At 46.5% G+C, this 22,500-nt stretch overlaps 1 protein-coding gene across 15 annotated transcripts in view; it reads left to right on the forward strand.

The window, feature by feature from the left end:
* LOC129813630 (muscleblind-like protein 1) overlaps positions 1-22,500 on the forward strand; it is a 108,623-nt gene that overhangs the window by 25,874 nt on the left and 60,249 nt on the right. For 12 of the 15 annotated variants that reach the window (XM_055865986.1, XM_055865984.1, XM_055865988.1 and 9 more), the window contains one exon: positions 18,511-19,421. The exons of 1 other annotated variant lie outside the window; for it this stretch is intronic. In XM_055865986.1, coding sequence (XP_055721961.1) covers positions 19,245-19,421 — 177 coding nt within the window. In that variant the 5' untranslated portion in view covers positions 18,511-19,244. Of the gene's footprint in view, positions 1-17,904; positions 17,995-18,510; positions 19,422-22,171 lie in introns of those variants that run through there. 2 more of the 15 variants (XM_055865985.1, XM_055865995.1) reach the window with 2 other exon arrangements.

Genomic DNA, 22,500 nt, shown 5'->3' on the forward strand with positions numbered 1-22,500 from the left:
TAGTAGTAGCTCAGTGTTGTCCCCTCTCATTGACTAGTAGTAGCTCAGTGCTGTCCCCTCTCATTGAGTAGTAGTAGCTCAGTGTTGTCCCCTCTCATTGACTAGTAGTAGCTCAGTGCTGTCCCCTCTCATTGACTAGTAGTAGCTCAGTGCTGTCCCCTCTCATTGACTAGTAGTAGCTCAGTGCTGTCCCCTCCCATTGAGTAGTAGTAGCTTAGTGTTGTCCCCTCTCATTGAGTAGTAGTAGCTCAGTGCTGTCCCCTCTCATTGAGTAGTAGTAGCTCAGTGTTGTCCCCTCTCATTGACTAGTAGTAGCTCAGTGCTGTCCCCTCTCATTGAGTAGTAGTAGCTCAGTGCTGTCCCCTCTCATTGAGTAGTAGTAGCTCAGTGCTGTCCCCTCTCATTGAGTAGTAGTAGCTCAGTGTTGTCCACTCTCATTGAGTAGTAGTAGCTCAGTGCTGTCCCCTCTCATTGAGTAGTAGTAGCTCAGTGTTGTCCCCTCTCATTGAGTAGTAGTAGCTCAGTGCTGTCCCCTCTCATTGACTAGTAGTAGCTCAGTGCTGTCCCCTCCCATTGACTAGTAGTAGCTCAGTGCTGTCCCCTCTCATTGAGTAGTAGTAGCTCAGTGCTGTCCTCTCCCATTGACTAGTAGTAGCTCAGTGCTGTCCCCTCCCATTGAGTAGTAGTAGCTCAGTGCTGTCCTCTCATTGACTAGTAGTAGCTCAGTGCTGTCCCCTCTCATTGAGTAGTAGTAGCTCAGTGCTGTCCTCTCTCATTGAGTAGTAGTAGCTCAGTGCTGTCCTCTCTCATTGAGTAGTAATAGCTCAGTGCTGTCCCCTCCCATTGAGTAGTAGTAGCTCAGTGCTGTCCCCTCTCATTGAGTAGTAGTAGCTCAGTGCTGTCCCCTCTCATTGACTAGTAGTAGCTCAGTGCTGTCCTCTCTCATTGACTAGTAGTAGCTCAGTGCTGTCCCCTCTCATTGACTAGTAGTAGCTCAGTGCTGTCCCCTCTCATTGACTAGTAGCAGCTCAGTGCTGTCCTTTCTCATTGAGTAGTAGTAGCTCAGTGCTGTCCTCTCTCATTGACTAGTAGTAGCTCAGTGCTGTCCCCTCTCATTGACTAGTAGTAGCTCAGTGCTGTCCCCTCTCATTGACTAGTAGTAGCTCAGTGCTGTCCTTTCTCATTGACCAGTAGTAGCTCAGTGCTGTCCTTTCTCATTGAGTAGTAGTAGCTCAGTGCTGTCCTCTCTCATTGAGTAGTAATAGCTCAGTGCTGTCCTCTCTCATTGACTAGTAGTAGCTCAGTGCTGTCCCCTCTCATTGACTAGTAGTAGCTCAGTGCTGTCCCCTCTCATTGACTAGTAGTAGCTCAGTGCTGTCCCCTCTCATTGACTAGTAGTAGCTCAGTGCTGTCCCCTCTCATTGAGTAGTAATAGCTCAGTGCTGTCCTCTCTCATTGACTAGTAGTAGCTCAGTGTTGTCCCCTCTCATTGAGTAGTAGTAGCTCAGTGCTGTCCCCTCTCATTGACTAGTAGTAGCTCAGTGCTGTCCCCTCTCATTGACTAGTAGTAGCTCAGTGCTGTCCCCTCTCATTGAGTAGTAGTAGCTCAGTGCTGTCCCCTCTCATTGACTAGTAGTAGCTCAGTGCTGTCCCCTCTCATTGACTAGTAGTAGCTCAGTGCTGTCCCCTCTCATTGAGTAGTAGTAGCTCAGTGCTGTCCCCTCTCATTGAGTAGTAGTAGCTCAGTGTTGTCCACTCTCATTGAGTAGTAGTAGCTCAGTGCTGTCCCCTCTCATTGAGTAGTAGTAGCTCAGTGTTGTCCCCTCTCATTGAGTAGTAGTAGCTCAGTGCTGTCCCCTCTCATTGACTAGTAGTAGCTCAGTGCTGTCCCCTCCCATTGACTAGTAGTAGCTCAGTGCTGTCCCCTCTCATTGAGTAGTAGTAGCTCAGTGCTGTCCTCTCCCATTGACTAGTAGTAGCTCAGTGCTGTCCCCTCCCATTGAGTAGTAGTAGCTCAGTGCTGTCCTCTCATTGAGTAGTAGTAGCTCAGTGCTGTCCCCTCTCATTGAGTAGTAGTAGCTCAGTGCTGTCCTCTCTCATTGAGTAGTAGTAGCTCAGTGCTGTCCTCTCTCATTGAGTAGTAATAGCTCAGTGCTGTCCCCTTCCATTGAGTAGTAGTAGCTCAGTGCTGTCCCCTCTCATTGAGTAGTAGTAGCTCAGTGCTGTCCCCTCTCATTGACTAGTAGTAGCTCAGTGCTCTCCTCTCTCATTGACTAGTAGTAGCTCAGTGCTGTCCCCTCTCATTGACTAGTAGTAGCTCAGTGCTGTCCCCTCTCATTGACTAGTAGTAGCTCAGTGCTGTCCTTTCTCATTGAGTAGTAGTAGCTCAGTGCTGTCCTCTCTCATTGACTAGTAGTAGCTCAGTGCTGTCCCCTCTCATTGACTAGTAGTAGCTCAGTGCTGTCCCCTCTCATTGACTAGTAGTAGCTCAGTGCTGTCCTTTCTCATTGACTAGTAGTAGCTCAGTGCTGTCCTTTCTCATTGAGTAGTAGTAGCTCAGTGCTGTCCTCTCTCATTGACTAGTAGTAGCTCAGTGCTGTCCCCTCTCATTGACTAGTAGTAGCTCAGTGCTGTCCCCTCTCATTGACTAGTAGTAGCTCAGTGCTGTCCCCTCTCATTGACTAGTAGTAGCTCAGTGCTGTCCCCTCTCATTGAGTAGTAATAGCTCAGTGCTGTCCTCTCTCATTGACTAGTAGTAGCTCAGTGTTGTCCCCTCTCATTGAGTAGTAGTAGCTCAGTGCTGTCCCCTCTCATTGACTAGTAGTAGCTCAGTGCTGTCCCCTCTCATTGACTAGTAGTAGCTCAGTGCTGTCCCCTCTCATTGAGTAGTAGTAGCTCAGTGCTGTCCCCTCTCATTGACTAGTAGTAGCTCAGTGCTGTCCCCTCTCATTGACTAGTAGTAGCTCAGTGCTGTCCTCTCTCATTGAGTAGTAGTAGCTCAGTGCTGTCCTCTCTCATTGACTAGTAGTAGCTCAGTGCTGTCCCCTCTCATTGAGTAGTAGTAGCTCAGTGCTGTCCCCTCTCATTGACTAGTAGTAGCTCAGTGCTGTCCTCTCCCATTGAGTAGTAGTAGCTCAGTGCTGTCCCCTCTCATTGAGTAGTAATAGCTCAGTGCTGTCCTCTCTCATTGAGTAGTAGTAGCTCAGTGCTGTCCTCTCTCATTGACTAGTAGTAGCTCAGTGCTGTCCTCTCCCATTGAGTAGTAGTAGCTCAGTGCTGTCCCCTCTCATTGAGTAGTAATAGCTCAGTGCTGTCCTCTCTCATTGACTAGTAGTAGCTCAGTGCTGTCCCCTCTCATTGACTAGTAGTAGCTCAGTGCTGTCCCCTCTCATTGACTAGTAGTAGCTCAGTGCTGTCCTTTCTCATTGAGTAGTAGTAGCTCAGTGCTGTCCTCTCTCATTGACTAGTAGTAGCTCAGTGCTGTCCCCTCTCATTGACTAGTAGTAGCTCAGTGCTGTCCCCTCTCATTGACTAGTAGTAGCTCAGTGCTGTCCTTTCTCATTGACTAGTAGTAGCTCAGTGCTGTCCTTTCTCATTGAGTAGTAGTAGCTCAGTGCTGTCCCCTCTCATTGAGTAGTAGTAGCTCAGTGCTGTCCTCTCTCATTGAGTATTAATAGCTCAGTGCTGTCCTCTCTCATTGACTAGTAGTAGCTCAGTGCTGTCCCCTCTCATTGACTAGTAGTAGCTCAGTGCTGTCCCCTCTCATTGACTAGTAGTAGCTCAGTGCTGTCCCCTCTCATTGACTAGTAGTAGCTCAGTGCTGTCCCCTCTCATTGAGTAGTAATAGCTCAGTGCTGTCCTCTCTCATTGACTAGTAGTAGCTCAGTGTTGTCCCCTCTCATTGAGTAGTAGTAGCTCAGTGCTGTCCCCTCTCATTGACTAGTAGTAGCTCAGTGCTGTCCCCTCTCATTGACTAGTAGTAGCTCAGTGCTGTCCCCTCTCATTGAGTAGTAGTAGCTCAGTGCTGTCCCCTCTCATTGACTAGTAGTAGCTCAGTGCTGTCCCCTCTCATTGACTAGTAGTAGCTCAGTGCTGTCCTCTCTCATTGAGTAGTAGTAGCTCAGTGCTGTCCTCTCTCATTGACTAGTAGTAGCTCAGTGCTGTCCCCTCTCATTGAGTAGTAGTAGCTCAGTGCTGTCCCCTCTCATTGAGTAGTAGTAGCTCAGTGCTGTCCCCTCTCATTGACTAGTAGTAGCTCAGTGCTGTCCTCTCCCATTGAGTAGTAGTAGCTCAGTGCTGTCCCCTCTCATTGAGTAGTAATAGCTCAGTGCTGTCCTCTCTCATTGAGTAGTAGTAGCTCAGTGCTGTCCTCTCTCATTGACTAGTAGTAGCTCAGTGCTGTCCCCTCCCATTGAGTAGTAATAGCTCAGTGCTGTCCTCTCTCATTGAGTAGTAGCAGCTCAGTGCTGTCCCCTCCCATTGAGTAGTAGTAGCTCAGTGCTGTCCCCTCTCATTGATTAGTAGTAGCTCAGTGTTGTCCCCCCTCATTGACTAGTAGTAGCTCAGTGCTGTCCCCTCTCATTGACTAGTAGTAGCTCAGTGCTGTCCCCTCTCATTGACTAGTAGTAGCTCAGTGCTGTCCCCTCTCATTGACTAGTAGTAGCTCAGTGCTGTCCTCTCTCATTGAGTAGTAGTAGCTCAGTGTTGTCCCCTCGCATTGACTAGTAGTAGCTCAGTGCTGTCCCCTCCCATTGACTAGTAGTAGCTCAGTGCTGTCCTCTCTCATTGAGTAGTAGTAGCTCAGTGCTGTCCCCTCTCATTGACTAGTAGTAGCTCAGTGCTGTCCCCTCCCATTGAGTAGTAGTAGCTCAGTGTTGTCCCCTCTCATTGACTAGTAGTAGCTCAGTGCTGTCCCCTCTCATTGACTAGTAGTAGCTCAGTGCTGTCCCCTCTCATTGAGTAGTAGTAGCTCAGTGTTGTCCCCTCTCATTGAGTAGTAGTAGCTCAGTGCTGTCCCCTCTCATTGACTTGTAGTAGCTCAGTGCTGTCCCCTCTCATTGAGTAGTAGTAGCTCAGTGCTGTCCCCTCTCATTGAGTAGTAGTAGCTCAGTGCTGTCCTCTCTCATTGAGTAGTAGTAGCTCAGTGCTGTCCTCTCTCATTGAGTAGTAGTAGCTCAGTGCTGTCCCCTCTCATTGAGTAGTAGTAGCTCAGTGCTGTCCCCTCTCATTGAGTAGTAGTAGCTCAGTGCTGTCCCCTCTCATTGACTAGTAGTAGCTCAGTGCTATCCCCTCTCATTGAGTAGTAGTAGCTCAGTGCTGTCCCCTCTCATTGAGTAGTAGTAGCTCAGTGCTGTCCCCTCTCATTGACTAGTGGTAGCTCAGTGCTGTCCCCTCTCATTGAGTAACTCAAGTTGAAGGCCGACCAGAGTACTGCAGGCTGCCATAAGCAATTCATTTATCCTTATGTGTGCAATTTTTACACCAAACAATAATATAAATGCAATATGTAAATATTTAAAGTGTTGTTCCCATGTTTCATGAGCTGAAATAAAAGATCCCAGAAAAGTTCCATACCCACAAAAAGCAGATTTTTCACAAATTTTGTGCACAAAGTTGTTTACATCCCTGTTAGTGAGCATTTCTCTTTTGCCAAGATAATCCATCCACCTGACAGGTGTGGAATATCAATAAGCTGATTAAACAGCATGATCATTACACAGGTGCACCCTGTGCTGGGGACAATAAAAGGCCACTCTAAAATGTGCAGTTTTGTCACACAATGCCATAGATTTTTATTTTCCTTTTGAGGGAGAGTGTAATTGGCATGCTGACTGCTGGAATGTCCACCAGAGCTGTTGACAGATCATTTAATATTAATTTCTCTACCATAAGCCGCCTCCAATGTGGTTTTGGAGAATTTGGCAGTACGTCCAACCGGTCTCACAACCGCAGACCACATGCAACCACGCTAGCCCAGAACCTCCACATCCGGCTTCTTCACCTGCGGTATGATCTGACACCAGCCACCAGAATTTCTGCACAAACTGTCAGACACGGTCTCAGGGAAGCTCATCTGCATGCTCGTTGTACTCACAGGGTCTTGACCTGATTGCAGTTCTGCGTCGTAAATGACTTCAGTGGGAAAATGCTCACCTTCAATGGCCACTGGCATGGTGGAGAAGTACGCTCTTCATGGATTAAAAACTGGTTTCAACTCTACCGGGGAGATGGCAGACAGCGTGTATGGCGTCTTGTGGGCGAGCGGTTTGCTGATGTCAACATTGGCGGTGGGGTTATGGTATGGGCAGGCATAAGCTATGGACAACGAACACAATTGCATTTTATCAATGGCATTTTGAATACACAGAGATATCATGGTGAAATTTTGAGGGCCGTTGTTGTGCCATTCATCCGCCGCCATCACCTCATGTTTCAGCATGATAATGTTGCAAGGATCTGTACACAATTCCTGGAAGCTGAAAATGTCCCAGTTCTTCTATGGCCTGCATACTCACCAGCCATGTCACCCATTGAGCATGTTTGGGATGCTCTGGATCAACATGTACGACAGCGTGTCCCAGTTCCCGCCAATATCCAGCAACATTGCACAGCCATTGAAGAGGAGTGGGACAACATTTTCACAGACCACAATCAACAGCCTGATCAACTCTATGTGAAGGAGATGTGTTGTGCTGCATGAGGTAAATGGTGGTCACACCAGATACTGACTGGTTTTCTGATCCACGCCACTACCTGTTTTTTAAAGGTATCTGTGACCAACAGGTGCATATTAATTTATTTCAATTGACTGATTTCCTTATATGAACTGTAACGCAGTAAAATCTTTGAAATTGTTGCATGTTGTGTTTATGTTTTTGTTCAGTGTAAAATACATCTTGTGCATTTTATTTACACAAAGATTGACTGTAAAGATTACAATTTTTCCATTCACTATAATAGGGGATCCTGTTTTCTGCTTACAATGCCTGCAACACCACGGTCGGCCTTGATCTTCCGTGGCTTCAATGAGAGAGGGCTGTCATTCTCCCCTGGGTCTAGGTCACCTAACTAGGGTCAGGAGAGTTTCCTGATCAGGAGACATAGGCCAGAAAAACTCCTGGCCCTAGTACTGATCAAAGAGCTTCTTATGTGCACCATACGGTATCGTTCAAATGCCAGAAGCAGAGCAATAGGAGGTCTGTACTAGTGTGTGCAGTTTCACCTCGGAGACTGTTGACAGCCAATGAGACACAAATGTAAATGTGAGCCGATGGCTTCCTCATTAGACCACGAGGGGAGCCATTATCCTCCATGTGTCTGGTCATGAGTTTAACACATCCCTGTGTACAAACACACCGGCATTCCGACAGTTACACACATGGCCACACAGTCAGACATTCACTGCAGCTTACACACACAACAGGGTACATGCCAGTGAGTGTGTGTTTAGAGACTGTGTGTGTGTGTGGGCCACACAGCAGGGTACATGTCAGCATGTGTGTGTGTTTAGACACTGTGTGTGTGTGTGGGTGTCAGATCTCATTGTGTACTGATGCTCTGTTTGCTCTTATTGGAATGAATAGCCGTTGTTTGTTGTGCAATGTGTATTTCTAAACATAAACTGTTCCTCTTCCTCTGATATTTAAACCAAACAGCCATGTCCGTGGTATTGTGCTTCCTCCAGCGCCCTCCACTCCGAAGGCCTATTTCAGCACACCATCGCCCTGACTTTGACTCTGTCATTATGCTGAAACTGGATGTTCCTCTCCTGTACTAAAGAACAGGCTAAGGGAAATATACTGCTGTGGCTTTTTCTTTCTGTGAGTGGCGCATACAGGCAGCTCTCAGGACAGTTCAATTAGGGTCCTCATTCCATGCTAGGTTAGTTTTGTTAGCAGATGCAAATAGTTTGGCTAACAGCTCAGAATATTTCAGTTCTTTGCTCCCATTATGCATACTATTCTTCAGACTTGCACATTCATCATTTGTCTGTTTCATTTATGTGCTTTGGAGAGTTCAAGTACAGTGTCTTCAGAAAGTATTTCTACTGTTGTGCTACAGCCTGAATTTAAAAAGGATTCAATCAGTTTATTTTCTCACCCATCTGCACACAAAATAAAACAAGTTAAAATTAGTGTGGACGCTAGGATTTGGGAAGACATTTTTGCTAATTTATTGAAAATGAAATACAGAAATATATAATTTACACAAGCATTCACACCCCTGAGTCAATGCATGTTAGAATCTCATCTATTACCTCAGCGTCTCTAAGAGCTTTGCACATCTGAATTGTTCAATTTTTGCATTTAAAAAAAAAATATATTCTTCAAGCTCCACCATTTTGGTTGTTGATCATTGCTAGACAGCCATTTTAAAGTCTTGCCATAGATTTTCAAACCGATTTAAGTCAAACTGTAACTAGGCCACTTGGGAACATTCAATGTTGTCTTGGTAAGTAACTACAATGTTGTTGATCCATCCTCAGTTTTCAACTCTCAGCCATTAAACTCTGTTACTGTTTTGGTGTCATGGTGAAATCCCTGAGCAGTGTCCTTCCTCTTGTGCAACTGAGTGCAATACAGGCCTCCTTCCTCCTTCCTGTGTCTTTGTAGTGACTGAGTATATTGATACATCATACAAAGTGTAATTAATAACTTCACCATGCTCAAAGGGATATTCAAAATGTCAGCTTTTTTTTTTTTTACCCATCTACCAAATGGTGCTCTTCTTTTTGCCAGGCATTGGAAATTGTCCCTTGTCTTTGTTGTTGAATCTGTGTTTAAAATGTGCCACTCTAAAAACATAATTCTACTTTGACATTATGGGGTATTGTGTGTAGGCCAGTGGCACAAAATCTAAATTTAATACATTTTAAATTCAGGCCTGTAACACAACAAAATGTGGAAAAATTCAAGGGGTGCGAATAATTTCTGAAAACGCTGTCAGTAGCTGCAGCACGAGGTCAAGCAGCGCTAGGCTAATAACCTATCCAGTGTCCAGTCATTCCTCAGGAAGCCTTAGCAGCGCTAGGCTAATAATCTATCCAGGGTCCAGTCATTCCTCAGGAAGCCTTAGCAGCGCTAGGCTAATAATCTATCCAGCGTCCAGTCATTCCTCAGGAAGCCTTAGCAGCGCTAGGCTAATAATCTATCCAGGGTCCAGTCATTCCTCAGGAAGCCTTAGCAGTGCTAGGCTAATAATCTATCCAGGGTCCAGTCATTCCTCAGGAAGCCTTAGCAGCGCTAGGCTAATAATCTATCCAGCGTCCAGTCATTCTTCAGGAAGCCTTAGCAGCGCTAGGCTAATAATCTATCCAGGGTCCAGTCATTCCTCAGGAAGCCTTACCAGCGCTAGGCTAATAATCTATCCAGGGTCCAGTCATTCCTCAGGAAGCCTTAGCAGTGCTAGGCTAATAATCTATCCAGCATCCAGTCATTCCTCAGGTAGCCTTATCATAACTGTGAACCACACCCTAGGTTTTTGTTGACTGCGAGGCAGTGCTAGTGGTTTAGTCACAATGGTAACTCCTATGCCAGCCTGCACAATTAACACACAGCCTCGACGGTTGTAACTTTCCATGTTGTCAGGCTGTGCTCCATGTTGTCAGGCTGTCCAAAATAGCAGACTAGGCTACACAACTGGTGCCCACTCCCCACCATAGTCCTACACACAGAGGAGGGAACCTGTCTCTAACATCACGTACACACCACAAATCAAATCAAATCAAATGTATATGTCACATGCGTTGAATACAACAGGTGTAGACCTTACAGTGAAATGCTGAATACAACAGGTGTAGACCTTACAGTGAAATGCTTACTTACAAGCCCTTAACCAACAATGCAGTTTTAAGAAAAATATGTGTTAAGTAAAAAATAGATAAGTACATTTTTTTAATAACAAATAATTAAAGAGCAGCAGTAAAATAACAGTAGCGAGGCTATATACAGGGGGTACAGAGTTAATGTGGAGGCTATATACAGGGGGTACAGAGTTAATGTGGAGGCTATATACAGGGGGTACAGAGTTAATGTGGAGGCTATATACAGGGGGTACAGAGTTAATGTGGAGGCTATATACAGGGGGTACAGAGTTAATGTGGAGGCTATATACAGGGGGTACAGAGTTAATGTGGAGGCTATATACAGGGGGTACAGAGTCAATGTGGAGGCTATATACAGAGGGTACAGAGTTAATGTGGAGGCTATATACAGGGGGTACAGAGTTAATGTGGAGGATATATACAGGGGGTACAGAGTTAATGTGGAGGATATATACAGGGGGTACAGAGTCAATGTGGAGGCTATATACAGGGGGTACAGAGTCAATGTGGAGGCTATATACAGGGGGTACAGAGTTAATGTGGAGGCTATATACAGGGGGTACAGAGTTAATGTGGAGGCTATATACAGGGAGTACAGAGTTAATGTGGAGGCTATATACAGGGGGTACAGAGTTAATGTGGAGGCTATATACAGGGGGTACAACGTCAATGTGGAGGCTATATACAGGGGGTACAGAGTTAATGTGCGGGGGGGACAGGTTAGTCGAGGTAGTTGAGGCAATATGTCCATGTAGGTAGATGTTTTTGAACCCTGTTCTGGTTTAGTTGGACACATAAAACCCTTTGAGATGAATCATCTCTTCATTCCACAGCTTTTTTAACTCGTTGGGAGAAGAAAACAAAGTCTTCTCGTTTCCGGCTGCACTCTGCGCTATTTATACAGCGACATCGTTATGATGAATGGAACGTGTGTGCAACGTTTCTAACTCGCTGGGAGAAGAAAACAGAGTCATTATGATGAATGTAATTTAATGTGACTCTGACTCCCACCACAGGCAGCAAAAGCCACTCTGTCTGTAAGTGTAACTCGTGGTTCATTCATGTGTTTGTTTAATGTGCTCATGCTTTGAGTTGATGATTGGGCGCAAAGTGGCGTGGGGTGTCCGGTGACCATGAGGGGATGCTCTGTAGACGCTTCCTCTTCTGTTCTGTCAGCGAAGTTCTCTTCCTGCTGTCAGCGAGGTCCTCTTCCTGCTGTCAGCAAGGTCCTCTTCCTGCTGTCAGCGAGTTCCACTTCCTGCTGTCAGCGAGTTCCACTTCCTGCTGTCAGCGAGTTCCACTTCCTGCTGTCAGCGAGGTCCTCTTCCTGCTGTCAGCGAGTTCCACTTCCTGCTGTCAGCGAAGTTCTCTTCCTGCTGTCAGCGAGGTCCTCTTCCTGCTGTCAGCAAGGTCCTCTTCCTGCTGTCAGCGAGTTCCACTTCCTGCTGTCAGCGAGGTCCTCTTCCTGCTGTCAGCGAGTTCCACTTCCTGCTGTCAGCGAGGTCCTCTTCCTGCTGTCAGCGAGGTCCTCTTCCTGCTGTCAGCGAGGTCCACTTCCTGCTCCTGCCACGTGGTGAAAGAAAGAAAAACAGGGCATGTCTTTTGCTCACCCCCCCCCCCCCCCCCCCCCATCATCCTCCCACCAGTCTGTGTGACCTTGCACCAGTCTCTGTGACCTTGGAGAGCGAGCGATTGTAGTACCGTTAAGCATTCTGGGACAGAGCAAACCAGACAGTCATATTGAGGGCACAGAGATGGAGAGGTTTGGGAGAAGACTGGAGAAAGAAGGGAGGCGCAAACTAGCAACGGATGTGCTGTGTGTCGTCATGTCTATGTTTGCGTTGAAGGGATACTGTCAAATGAAATAGACAGTAATAAAATGAAATGCAGGGAGTGGTGAACTAGTGATACGAGTGGTCTTTGAGATGAAGAATAGCTCTGAAGGAGATCTGTGTCTAGGCATGATAGTGTCTTAATAAGGGTTAATATCGCATTGGCTCTCACTAATGTTCTATATGGGAACAGGCTGTCTACCTCAGCTCACGGAAACCATGGCAACCACCAGAGAATCTGAAACACACGTTATGACAGTAACTTATTGACTTGGATTAGTAATCAAATTGAAAAGTGTTCAATGGCAAATAGCATTTGTCGTTGAAGTTTAATTTCCTAAGGTAAGGGATTTAGGATATCCATTTTTTGCTCAGGTTTGTGTGCCTGTGACTGTGGAATTGCCTATTTGAAAATGTTTCCTTCTCACAGAAAGGTTTAAGTGTTGATATCAGCTATGCTTCAGCAATAAACACGTCTTAACATCAACACACTCTGAAGCTCAAACAACATTTACCTCCATGTTAAAACAGCATCCACCTCCATGTTAAAACAGCATCCACCTCCATGTTAAAACAGCATCCACCTCCATGTTAAAACAGCATCCACCTCCATGTTAAAACAGCATCCACCTCCATGTTAAAACAACAGCCACCTCCATGTTAAAACAGCATCCACCTCCATGTTAAAACAACATCCACCTCCATGTTAAAACAACATCCACCTCCATGTTAAAACAGCATCCACCTCCATGTTAAAACAACATCCACCTCCATGTTAAAACAGCATCCACCTCCATGTTAAAACAACATCCACCTCCATGTTAAAACAACATCCACCTCCATGTTAAAACAGCATCCACCTCCATATTAAAACAGCATCCACCTCCATGTTAAAACAGCATCCACCTCCATGTTAAAACAGCATCCACCTCCATGTTAAAACAGCATCCACCTCCATGTTAAAACAGCATCCACCTCCATGTTAAAACAGCATCCACCTCCATGTTAAAACAACAGCCACCTCCATGTTAAAACAGCATCCACCTCCATGTTAAAACAACATCCACCTCCATGTTAAAACAACATCCACCTCCATGTTAAAACAGCATCCACCTCCATGTTAAAACAACATCCACCTCCATGTTAAAACAGCATCCACCTCCATGTTAAAACAACATCCACCTCCATGTTAAAACAACATCCACCTCCATGTTAAAACAGCATCCACCTCCATATTAAAACAGCATCCACCTCCATGTTAAAACAGCATCCACCTCCATGTTAAAACAACATCCACCTCCATGTTAAAACAACATCCACCTCCATGTTAAAACAACATCCACCTCCATGTTAAAACAACATCCACCTCCATATTAAAACAGCATCCACCTCCATGTTAAAACAGCATCCACCTCCATATTAAAACAACATCCACCTCCATGTTAAAACAGCATCCACCTCCATGTTAAAACAACATCCACCTCCATATTAAAACAACATCCACCTCCATATTAAAACAACATCCACCTCCATGTTAAAACAACATCCATCTCCATGTCAAAACAACATCCACCTCCATATTAAAACAACATCCACCTCCATATTAAAACAAGATCCACCTCCATATTAAAACAACATCCATCTCCATGTCAAAACAGCAGCCACCTCCATATTTGTAACGTGGACGCTGGGATTTGGGAAGCAAGTGTAGGTGGTGAGTTTAATAATAAACGGCACAATACAAGAAACACGAGTAGAGTACAGACATGAAAGACATAGTCAATACTGCCTGGGGAATGAACCTAAGGGAGTGCCAGATAAAGGGGAGGTAATGAGGGAAGTAATGGAGTCCAGGTGTGTCTGTTGATGAAGCGCGGGTGCGCGCAATGATGAATGCCAGGATCGGTGGTTAGTAAACCGGCGCTGTCGAATGCTGGAGGTGAGGAGTGGGAGTAGACCTGACAATATTAAAACATCTACCTCCATGTTAAAACATCATCCACCTCCATGTTAAAACAACATCCACCTCCATTTTACAACATCCACCTCCATATTAAAACAACATTTATCTCCATGTTAAAACAGCATCCACCTCCATGTTAAAACAACATCCACCTCCATGTTAAAACAACATCCACCTCCATGTTAAAACAACATCCACCACCATGTTAAAACAACATCCATCTCCATGTTAAAACAACATCCACCTCCATGTTAAAACAACATCCACCTCCATGTTAAAACAACATCCAACTCCATATTAAAACAACAGCCACCTCCATATTAAAACAACATCCATCTCCATTTTAAAACAGCATCCACCTCCATGTTAAAACAGTATCCACCTCCATGTTAAAACAGCATCCACCTCCATATTAAAACAACATCCACCTCCATGTTAAAACAACATCCACCTCCATGTTAAAACAACATCCACCTCCATATTAAAACAACATTTATCTCCATGTTAAAACAGCATCCACCTCCATGTTAAAACAACATCCACCTCCATGTTAAAACAACATCCACCTCCATGTTAAAACAACATCCACCACCATGTTAAAACAACATCCATCTCCATGTTAAAACAACATCCACCTCCATGTTAAAACAACATCCACCTCCATGTTAAAACAACATCCAACTCCATATTAAAACAACAGCCACCTCCATATTAAAACAACATCCATCTCCATTTTAAAACAGCATCCACCTCCATGTTAAAACAGTATCCACCTCCATGTTAAAACAGCATCCACCTCCATATTAAAACAACATCCACCTCCATGTTAAAACAACATCCACCTCCATGTTAAAACAACATCCACCTCCATGTTAAAACAACATCCACCTCCATCTTAAAACAGCATCCCCCTCCATATTAAAACAACATCCACCTCCATGTTAAAACAACATCCACCTCCATGTTAAAACAGCATCCACCTCCATATTAAAACAACATCCAACTCCATATTAAAACAACAGCCACCTCCATATTAAAACAACATCCATCTCCATTTTAAAACAGCATCCACCTCCATGTTATAGCAGCATCCACCTCCATGTTAAAACAACATCCACCTCCATGTTAAAACAACATCCACCTCCATGTTAAAACAACATCCACCTCTATATTAAAACAACATCCACCTCCATGTTAAAACAACATCCACCTCCATGTTAAAACAACATCCACCTCCATGTTAAAACAACATCCACCTCTATATTAAAACAACAGCCACCTCCATATTGACTCTCTCTCCCTCTCCCTCTCTCACATTTTGTCCGGAAATGCAGGTCTGTCTTGGGTTCTGCTGTTGTGCAGTGGTTGCACAGCCTTTCATCTTCAGGGAGCTAGGTTTCCTGTCTTACTCTTCTCAATGGCAAGGCTGTGCCCACTAAGCCTGTACTTTGTCAATGTTTTCCTAAGGTTTGCAATGGTGAACAGTCGATTTAGGGCTAGATAGTACTGCATTTTGCTTTGTGATTCCCAGTAGGCAATGTAGTTTTGTTTTGACTGTGTTGTAATTTGTTTTATTCTGATTGATTGGATGTTCGGGTCCTGAGGCTTAGTAGAACAGGTTTGTGAACTCAGCCCCAGGACCAGCTGGATGAGGGGACTCTTTTCTTTGCTCAGCTCTTGGCATTGCAGGGCTTGGTAATGATATGAGAGGGGGTCTCTGTATTTGAGATGTTTCCAAAACTGAATTGCTCTTTTTTGAGTTTTTATTATTAGTGGATATTGGCCTAATTCTGCCCTGTATGCATCATTTGTAATTTTCCTCTGGACATGTAGTATAATCTTACAGAACTCTGCATGCAGGGTTTCAATGGGTTGTTTGTCCCATTGGGTGAAATCTTGTTTTGTGTGGACCCCACACTTCGCTGCCATAAAGTGCAATTGGTTCAATGACAAATTCAATTAGTTTTAGCCAAATTTGAATAGGTATTTCAATTTTAATTAGTTTTTTAATGGCGTAGAATGCCCTGCGTTCTTTCACGATCAGTTCATTCACTGACTCATTTAGGTGTCCAGTTGAGCTTATTTGAAACCTAAGTAATTGTAGTGTGTGCAATACTCTATATATTTGGTACGAATTGAGAACTTTGGTCTAATTTCCTGAGGTCTGTATCTTCTCTGGAAAATCAATATTTTAGTCTTTCTGGGGTTTACTGCCAGGGCCCAGGTCTGGCAGTACTGCTCTAGCAGGTCCAGGCTCTGCTGTAGGCCATGTGCTGTGTGTGACCGCAGGCACAGGTCGTCTGCGAAGAGCAGGCATTTAAACTCTGAATTGTTGAGACTAACACCAGGGGCTGAGGATTTTTCTAGAATAGTGGCCAATTCATTTATGTGAATATTGAAGAGCGCCAGATTGAAACCCTGGTGAAGGCCCCGCCCCTGGTTAAAGAATTATGTTATTTTCTTGCCAATTTTGATGCTTGCACATATTGCCAGTATACATTGATTTAATTATGTCATGTGTTTTACCCCCTAAGCTATACAAATAAATAAAGAGAGTCGCAAACTCTATATATAAACTGGGTAAAACACCAACGTTTGGGCATCAGGGTACCTTCTTCAGGGTGCCTTCTTCGGGGTGCCTTCTTCGGGGTGCCTTCTTCAGGGTGCCTTCTTCAGGGTGCCTTCTTCGGGGTGCCTTCTTCAGGGTGCCTTCTTCAGGGTGCCTTCTTCGGGGTACCTTCTTCAGGGTGCCTTCTTCAGGGTGATGCTGAAACGTTGGTGTTGGTGCTGACGACTGGACCTTTTTTGGAACACCATTATTTTTTGTCTTACTGAGATTTATTGTCAGGGCCCAGGTCTTGCAGAACCTGTGCAGAAGATCTAGGTGCTGCTGTACGCCCTCCTTGGTTGGGGACATTCTTTTCTCTCCCCCTCTCTCTCCTCCCCTCTCTCCTCTCTATCCTCCCGTCTCTCTCCTCGCTATCCTCTCCTCTCCTCTCCTCTCTCTGTCCTCTTCTCTCTCTTCTCCCCTCTCTCTTCTTCCCTCTCTCTCCCCTCTCTCTCCTCCGTTCTCTCTCTCCTCCCCTTTCTCTCTTCCCCCCTTTCTCTCCTCCTCACTCTCTCTCCTCCACACTCTCTCTCTTCCCCCCTCTCTCTCCTCCCCTCTCTCTCCTCCCCCTCCCCTCTCTCTCTCTATGATTCTCAGCTCACTGTAAAAATACATCCATGTTACTGGGTCACGGTGACCTATGGTATCCTCCTACTGCAGAGAGATGATACAGGCAAACATACACACACACGCAGACGTTGCAAAGTGGTTTTGTAGCATTGCTGAACGTGCACATCGTGTTCTAGGAAATGGTGTTGTCCTGAGGTGGCGTGGCGCAGGCCCTGCTCAGATGATAAAAGTGAAAACTGACCTTGTGGGATTCAAATGAATCAAATTCCCCTGGCGAACACAATGGTTACACTATGAACACACACTTCCCCTTTCACCAGTGGTCACACCTGCAAGCAGTGGAAAAGGGGAATGGATAAGTAACCGTAGTTACTGTTTGGTTAGGTAACCGTAGTTACTGTTTGGTTAGGTAACCGTAGTTACTGTTTGGTTAGGTAACCGTAGTTACTGTTTGGTTAGGTAACCGTAGTTACTGTTTGGTTAGGTAACCGTAGTTACTGTTTGGTTAGGTAACCGTAGTTACTGTTTGGTTAGGTAACCATAGTTACTGTTTGGTTAGGGATCAGTGATGTTAATGATTTCACACAGTTGTTATGGTTATGCTGGTTTCATTCAAGTTGTCATAATTGTTCATAACAGGTTCAATGTTGTAATTTTACCAGCTTGGGTAGGTTTCTTTTTCAGGAAGAGAGATTCTACTTGATTGGTTGTGAAATTTGGTAAATTGTGCAAGGGGAAATAAACTCATCGTAGTCTGTTCCAGGAAGAAGGTTGTCATGGCAGCGAGAGTGATTAGGTTAGCCTCTCTCTCTTTTCCTCTCTCTCTCTTCTCCCAAGTCGTTCCGGCTTTCTGTTTAACTCCACCTTTTCTGTCACTCCCTCTGCCCCCCCCCCCCCCCCCCCCCCCCTCTCTGGTGACAGTCATTCAGGCAGGTTGACCTCGCCTTAGCTCCACCCCTCCTATTCACCTGGCGCTCGGCCCAGAATGTTGCTGCTATTCCGCCTGCTCTCATTGGTCCCCCCTCACACCCTGCTTGTGAGAAAGGGAAATGACCGCCCTCCCCTCCACTTCCCTCTGCTCTCTCTCTCTCTCTCTCTCTCTCTCTCTCTCTGCCACCCTCTTGCTCTGTCTCCTTCTCTCTCACTTTCTTTCTCTTTTTAAATAGATTTAACACAGCTGGTTGTGCAGTGCTCAACTGTAAGTGATATGGGGTTTGATTTGATTTTCCGACTCGGACCAGAAACACTGGTAGTTGTGAAAGAGTGCTTTGAACAGGCTGTGTGTGTTTGGAATGGCGTGGTCTGTGTGTGTGTGTGTGTGTGTGTGTGTGTGTTTGGTATGGTGTGTGTGTGTGTGTGTGTGTTTGGTATGGTGTGTGTGTGTGTGTGTGTGTTTGGTATGGTGTGTGTGTGTGTGTGTTTGGGGAGTGCTGGAGAGTGAACGTGTTGTTTGTTTTAGCAGACACCCTTGCATGGCTGACATTTCTACACATGATCCGTTCCCACAGCTGCATAGATGAGCTCTATAGAGTGAAGAGGTTGACTAGGGGAAAGCAGCTCTTGGGAAAGAACGTATCATGTTCTAGAGGTTTCCACTGAGGAATGAATGAAGGCAGAAATCAACTCTAAATCGATTCTGTGGAAGGATAGAACACCAAGCTAACCTGTCTCTCTCTTCCTGTCTCTCTCTCTTCCTGTCTTTCTCTCTCGACAGAGGAAGTGCCTTCCCTGACGTCTACTGCAGCTTCCATCCGCTTCTAAAGCCAAAGCTCCGCCTCCCCCCACTTTGCCTCGCTTGCTGCCACGGTAACGCGAGCACAAGGACACCAACCACACACGTCATCCCGATCCACGCCTAGAATTCACGCCCAGACCTGCTCCTCCTTCAGCTCCAGCCTCCAGCCCTATCATCACCAGCCCTCCCATACCACTGCTCCAGCTTCCAGCCTCCAGCCCTATCATCACCAGGCCTCCTGCCCCGAGCCTCCACCAGCCCTCCCATACCACGCTACCCCACAAAGCCTCTCTCCTTTTGGGGCGAGCCTCTCAATCAGTCTCCTCCGTTTCTCTGATCTCCATAGATTGACCTTCAGTCCCAGCCTGCAGCACTACTGTATTCAGAAGAACAGGATCTAAGGTCTGGTTGCTGGATTGTTGGTGAGAGACAAGTTGAGACAGACAGACAGGGGTAGAGAAATTCTCCGTCAGGATTATTGACTGTTGAGTGTGTTCTCGATGCTCTAAGGAAAGGGAATGTCCCAATAAACATTTTTACAATACATTTCACTTATCGCCTCGACACGTTTGTTGGAATCTTTCGGAGAATAAGGAAGAGGAGATTTACCTGTGTCCAACCAAAGGACACACACACACACAGCAACACACACGTCACGCTTTTGCCCCGATTCGGCCGGATTACTATTCTTTTTCGGGACTGTCTTGGTCGCCATGGCGCACATGAGCATGGCACACATGCGCGACACTAAGTGGCTGACGCTGGAGGTGTGCCGGGAGTTCCAGAGAGGCACGTGTTCACGCTCCGACCAGGAATGTAAGTTCGCCCACCCGGCCAAGAGTTGCCAGGTGGAGAACGGTCGAGTCATCGCCTGCTTCGACTCGCTCAAGGTAAGAAGGAAGGAGAGACGTCACAGTGGGGGATGTAATCATTAGTCTAAACAGTTGTAAACAGTTGCGTTTTGCAACAAAAACTAAAGTTCAGACAAGTTCCTCCCCATCTTTCCATTTGCATCCGGAATGAAGCTATAGGCTACAACCATACATGGTGCTGTGCTTTGATTGGTTGGGATACAAGAAGATCGAGGGGGGGGGGGGGGGGGGGGGGTAAGGTAAGAAGGAAGGAGATACGACACAGGTTGAAGCTATGAGGTATGAACATACATGGTGCTGTGATTTGATTGACTGGTGTACAGAAAGGAGAAGTGAATTGATTTATTCTCATTAGTTGTTTGTCAGACGTTAGAAACTAATGTCTTCCTGGGGTCCACATGCAAACAGGAACAACATGTGATCTGAAGGCTACGAACTGTCAGCCAATGTACATGACCCCAACTACCAAATATCAGCACTGCAAGTTTGTACCTATAAGAGTGTTCAGGCCTGGCACAAGGTCTGCTCCATGGAGGAGTCAAGAGATCAACACACTTCACACACACCCCATCTGGCTCCTGCATGACATGTGCTCTCTCTAGCCTCACCCACTTCTGGTCATGTGACTGCCACAAGGTCTGCTCCATGGAGGAGTCAAGAGATCAACACACTTCACACACACCCCATCTGGCTCCTGCATGACATGTGCTCTCTCTAGCCTCACCCACTTCTGGTCATGTGACTGGCACATGTGACGGGGTGGGAAGCAGAGGGGAGGAGAGAGGCATGCTTACACCCCTCCAGATTCAGAAAGGGCAAAGTTACAGATGTAACGTGATATTTTCTGTCTAGGGTGTGGGGAAGTGGAGAAGTGGAGAAGTGGAGAAGTGGAGAAGTGGAGCAGTGGGGAAGTGGAGCAGTGGAGAAGGGGGGAAGTGGGGAAGTGGGGAAGTGGAGCAGTGGGGAAGTGGGGAAGTGGAGCAGTGGGGAAGGGGGAAGTGGGGAAGTGGAGCAGTGGGGAAGTGGAGCAGGGGGGAAGTGGGGAAGTGGGGAAGTGGGGAAGTGGAGCAGTGGAGCAGTGGGGAAGGGGGAAGTAGGGAAGTGGAGAAGTGAGGAAGTGGAGCAGTGGGGAAGTGGGGAAGTGGAGCAGTGGGGAAGTGGGGAAGTGGGGAAGGGGGAAGTGGAGCAGTGGAGAAGTGGAGAAGTGGAGCAGTGGGGAAGTGGAGAAATGGAGAAGTGGGGAAGTGGAGCAGTGGAGCAGTGGGGAAGGGGGAAGTGGAGCAGTGGAGAAGTGGGGAAGTGGAGCAGTGGGGAAGTGGAGCAGTGGGGAAGTGGGGAAGTGGAGCAGTGGGGAAGTGGAGAAGTGGGGCAGTGGAGAAGTGGGGAAGTGGGTAAGTGGAGCAGTGGGGAAGTGGAGCAGTGGGGAAGTGGAGCAGTGGGGAAGTGGGGAAGTGGAGCAGTGGAGAAGTGGAGCAGTGGGGAAGTGGAGCAGTGGGGCAGTGGGGAAGTGGAGCAGTGGAGAAGTGGAGCAGTGGAGAAGTGGGGAAGTAGGGAAGTGGGGAAGTGGAGCAGTGGAGCAGTGGAGAAGTGGGGAAGTGGAGCAGTGGGGAAGTGGGGAAGTGGAGCAGGGTTGGAAAGGGGTTCAATTGCACCTCAGTTCCAGTCAGTTTCAGAAACCTACTGACATCCAACATATAGTTTAAAAACACTCAGAAACTACAAACTGCTGTTTTCAACGTATTCATTTAACTTAAGGTGAATGCTCAATGCTGTTACATGTTGCAAGTGCTATCTATCTACCTCCAGCCCTCCCTCTCTCTCTCCATCCCTCCCTCTCTCTCTCTCCATCCCTCCCTCTCTCTCTCCATCCCTCCCTCTCTCTCCATATCTAGTGCAGAGTGTAGAGAGCAGAGCTGAAACAGAGCTGGGGAAAGGGGCGGGTAGCAGGGAGGGTATAGCGTCATGGTGAAGCTCTCAGTCAGTCGTCTCATCACTTCCTGTGCTTCAGCCTTAGGGCAGCGAGGGGGAAGGGGGTGCAGGGGAGGGGGGCAGTGGGGGCACGGAACGCTGTAATTTTCCATCTATTTTTAAGCGCCAGCAGAAAGGCAAACACATCTCTTTCTCTGTCTTCCACTCGCTCTCTGTTTTTTTCTCGCTCTATCTCTGAAGATCTGTAGAGATGGGAGGACCGACCTCTCCTCTTGGGCCTGATTCAAGGTTCTTGCGTCTGTCCAAGACATCACATCACAACACACACACACACAGTCTCTTCCACCATGCCTCCCTTCCTTGGGGGGCTCCAAGATCTTAAAGAATATTAGAGATGTTATACAGGAACATAAAAAACTTAGGGTGTAAAAACACACCCTGTTTTCCTGCCCCCAGTGATTGTTTGTCCTTGGTTCTTGGCCATGACAGCTCAGGACCGAGAAGAGCAGAGTAGGGTTGTGTGAGCTGATTCTGAGGGACTGTTCACTACCAGATGTGGACAGAGGAACATTGTCTGGGTGCTCAGCTCTGAGCTAGGCTGAGCAGTGTACTTCTTCACCAGCCAGTACTGGTTCAGAGGCTGGCTGTGTTGAACCTGTCGACACTGTGCTACACACACACACACACACACACACACACACACACACACACACACACACACACACACACACACACACACACACACACACACACACACACACACACACACACACACACACACACACACACACACACACAGGCCAGAGTGATTAAAGGTACAGTGTTCTTTCCCTTTGACAGGCAGAGCTGCCAGAGGCCTCTGGTCCAGCATGTGACCCAATAGAACTGGCTCACTGGTCACTGATCACTGATCCAACTCTGTCCTCAGTGGCCAGACAGAGCTCTAGAATGATAGAGCTGTTATCTGTGGAGGGAGGAGGGATGAGTAACCGAGGGAAGGGGGAGAGATGTGAACGTGGCAAGGGGATAGGATATGATAGGATATGTCATCAGACAAGAGAATGAGGAGAGGTGCTCCATTTCACAGCAGAGAAAGGTCAGCAATTGGAAAATTGTGTCTGGCAGGCATAGAGAAAGAGAGAGAGAGAGAGAGAGAGAGAGAGGGAGA

This window comes from Salvelinus fontinalis, chromosome 17 (genome assembly GCF_029448725.1).
Source record: "Salvelinus fontinalis isolate EN_2023a chromosome 17, ASM2944872v1, whole genome shotgun sequence".
NCBI classification, from domain to species: Eukaryota; Metazoa; Chordata; class Actinopteri; order Salmoniformes; family Salmonidae; genus Salvelinus; species Salvelinus fontinalis.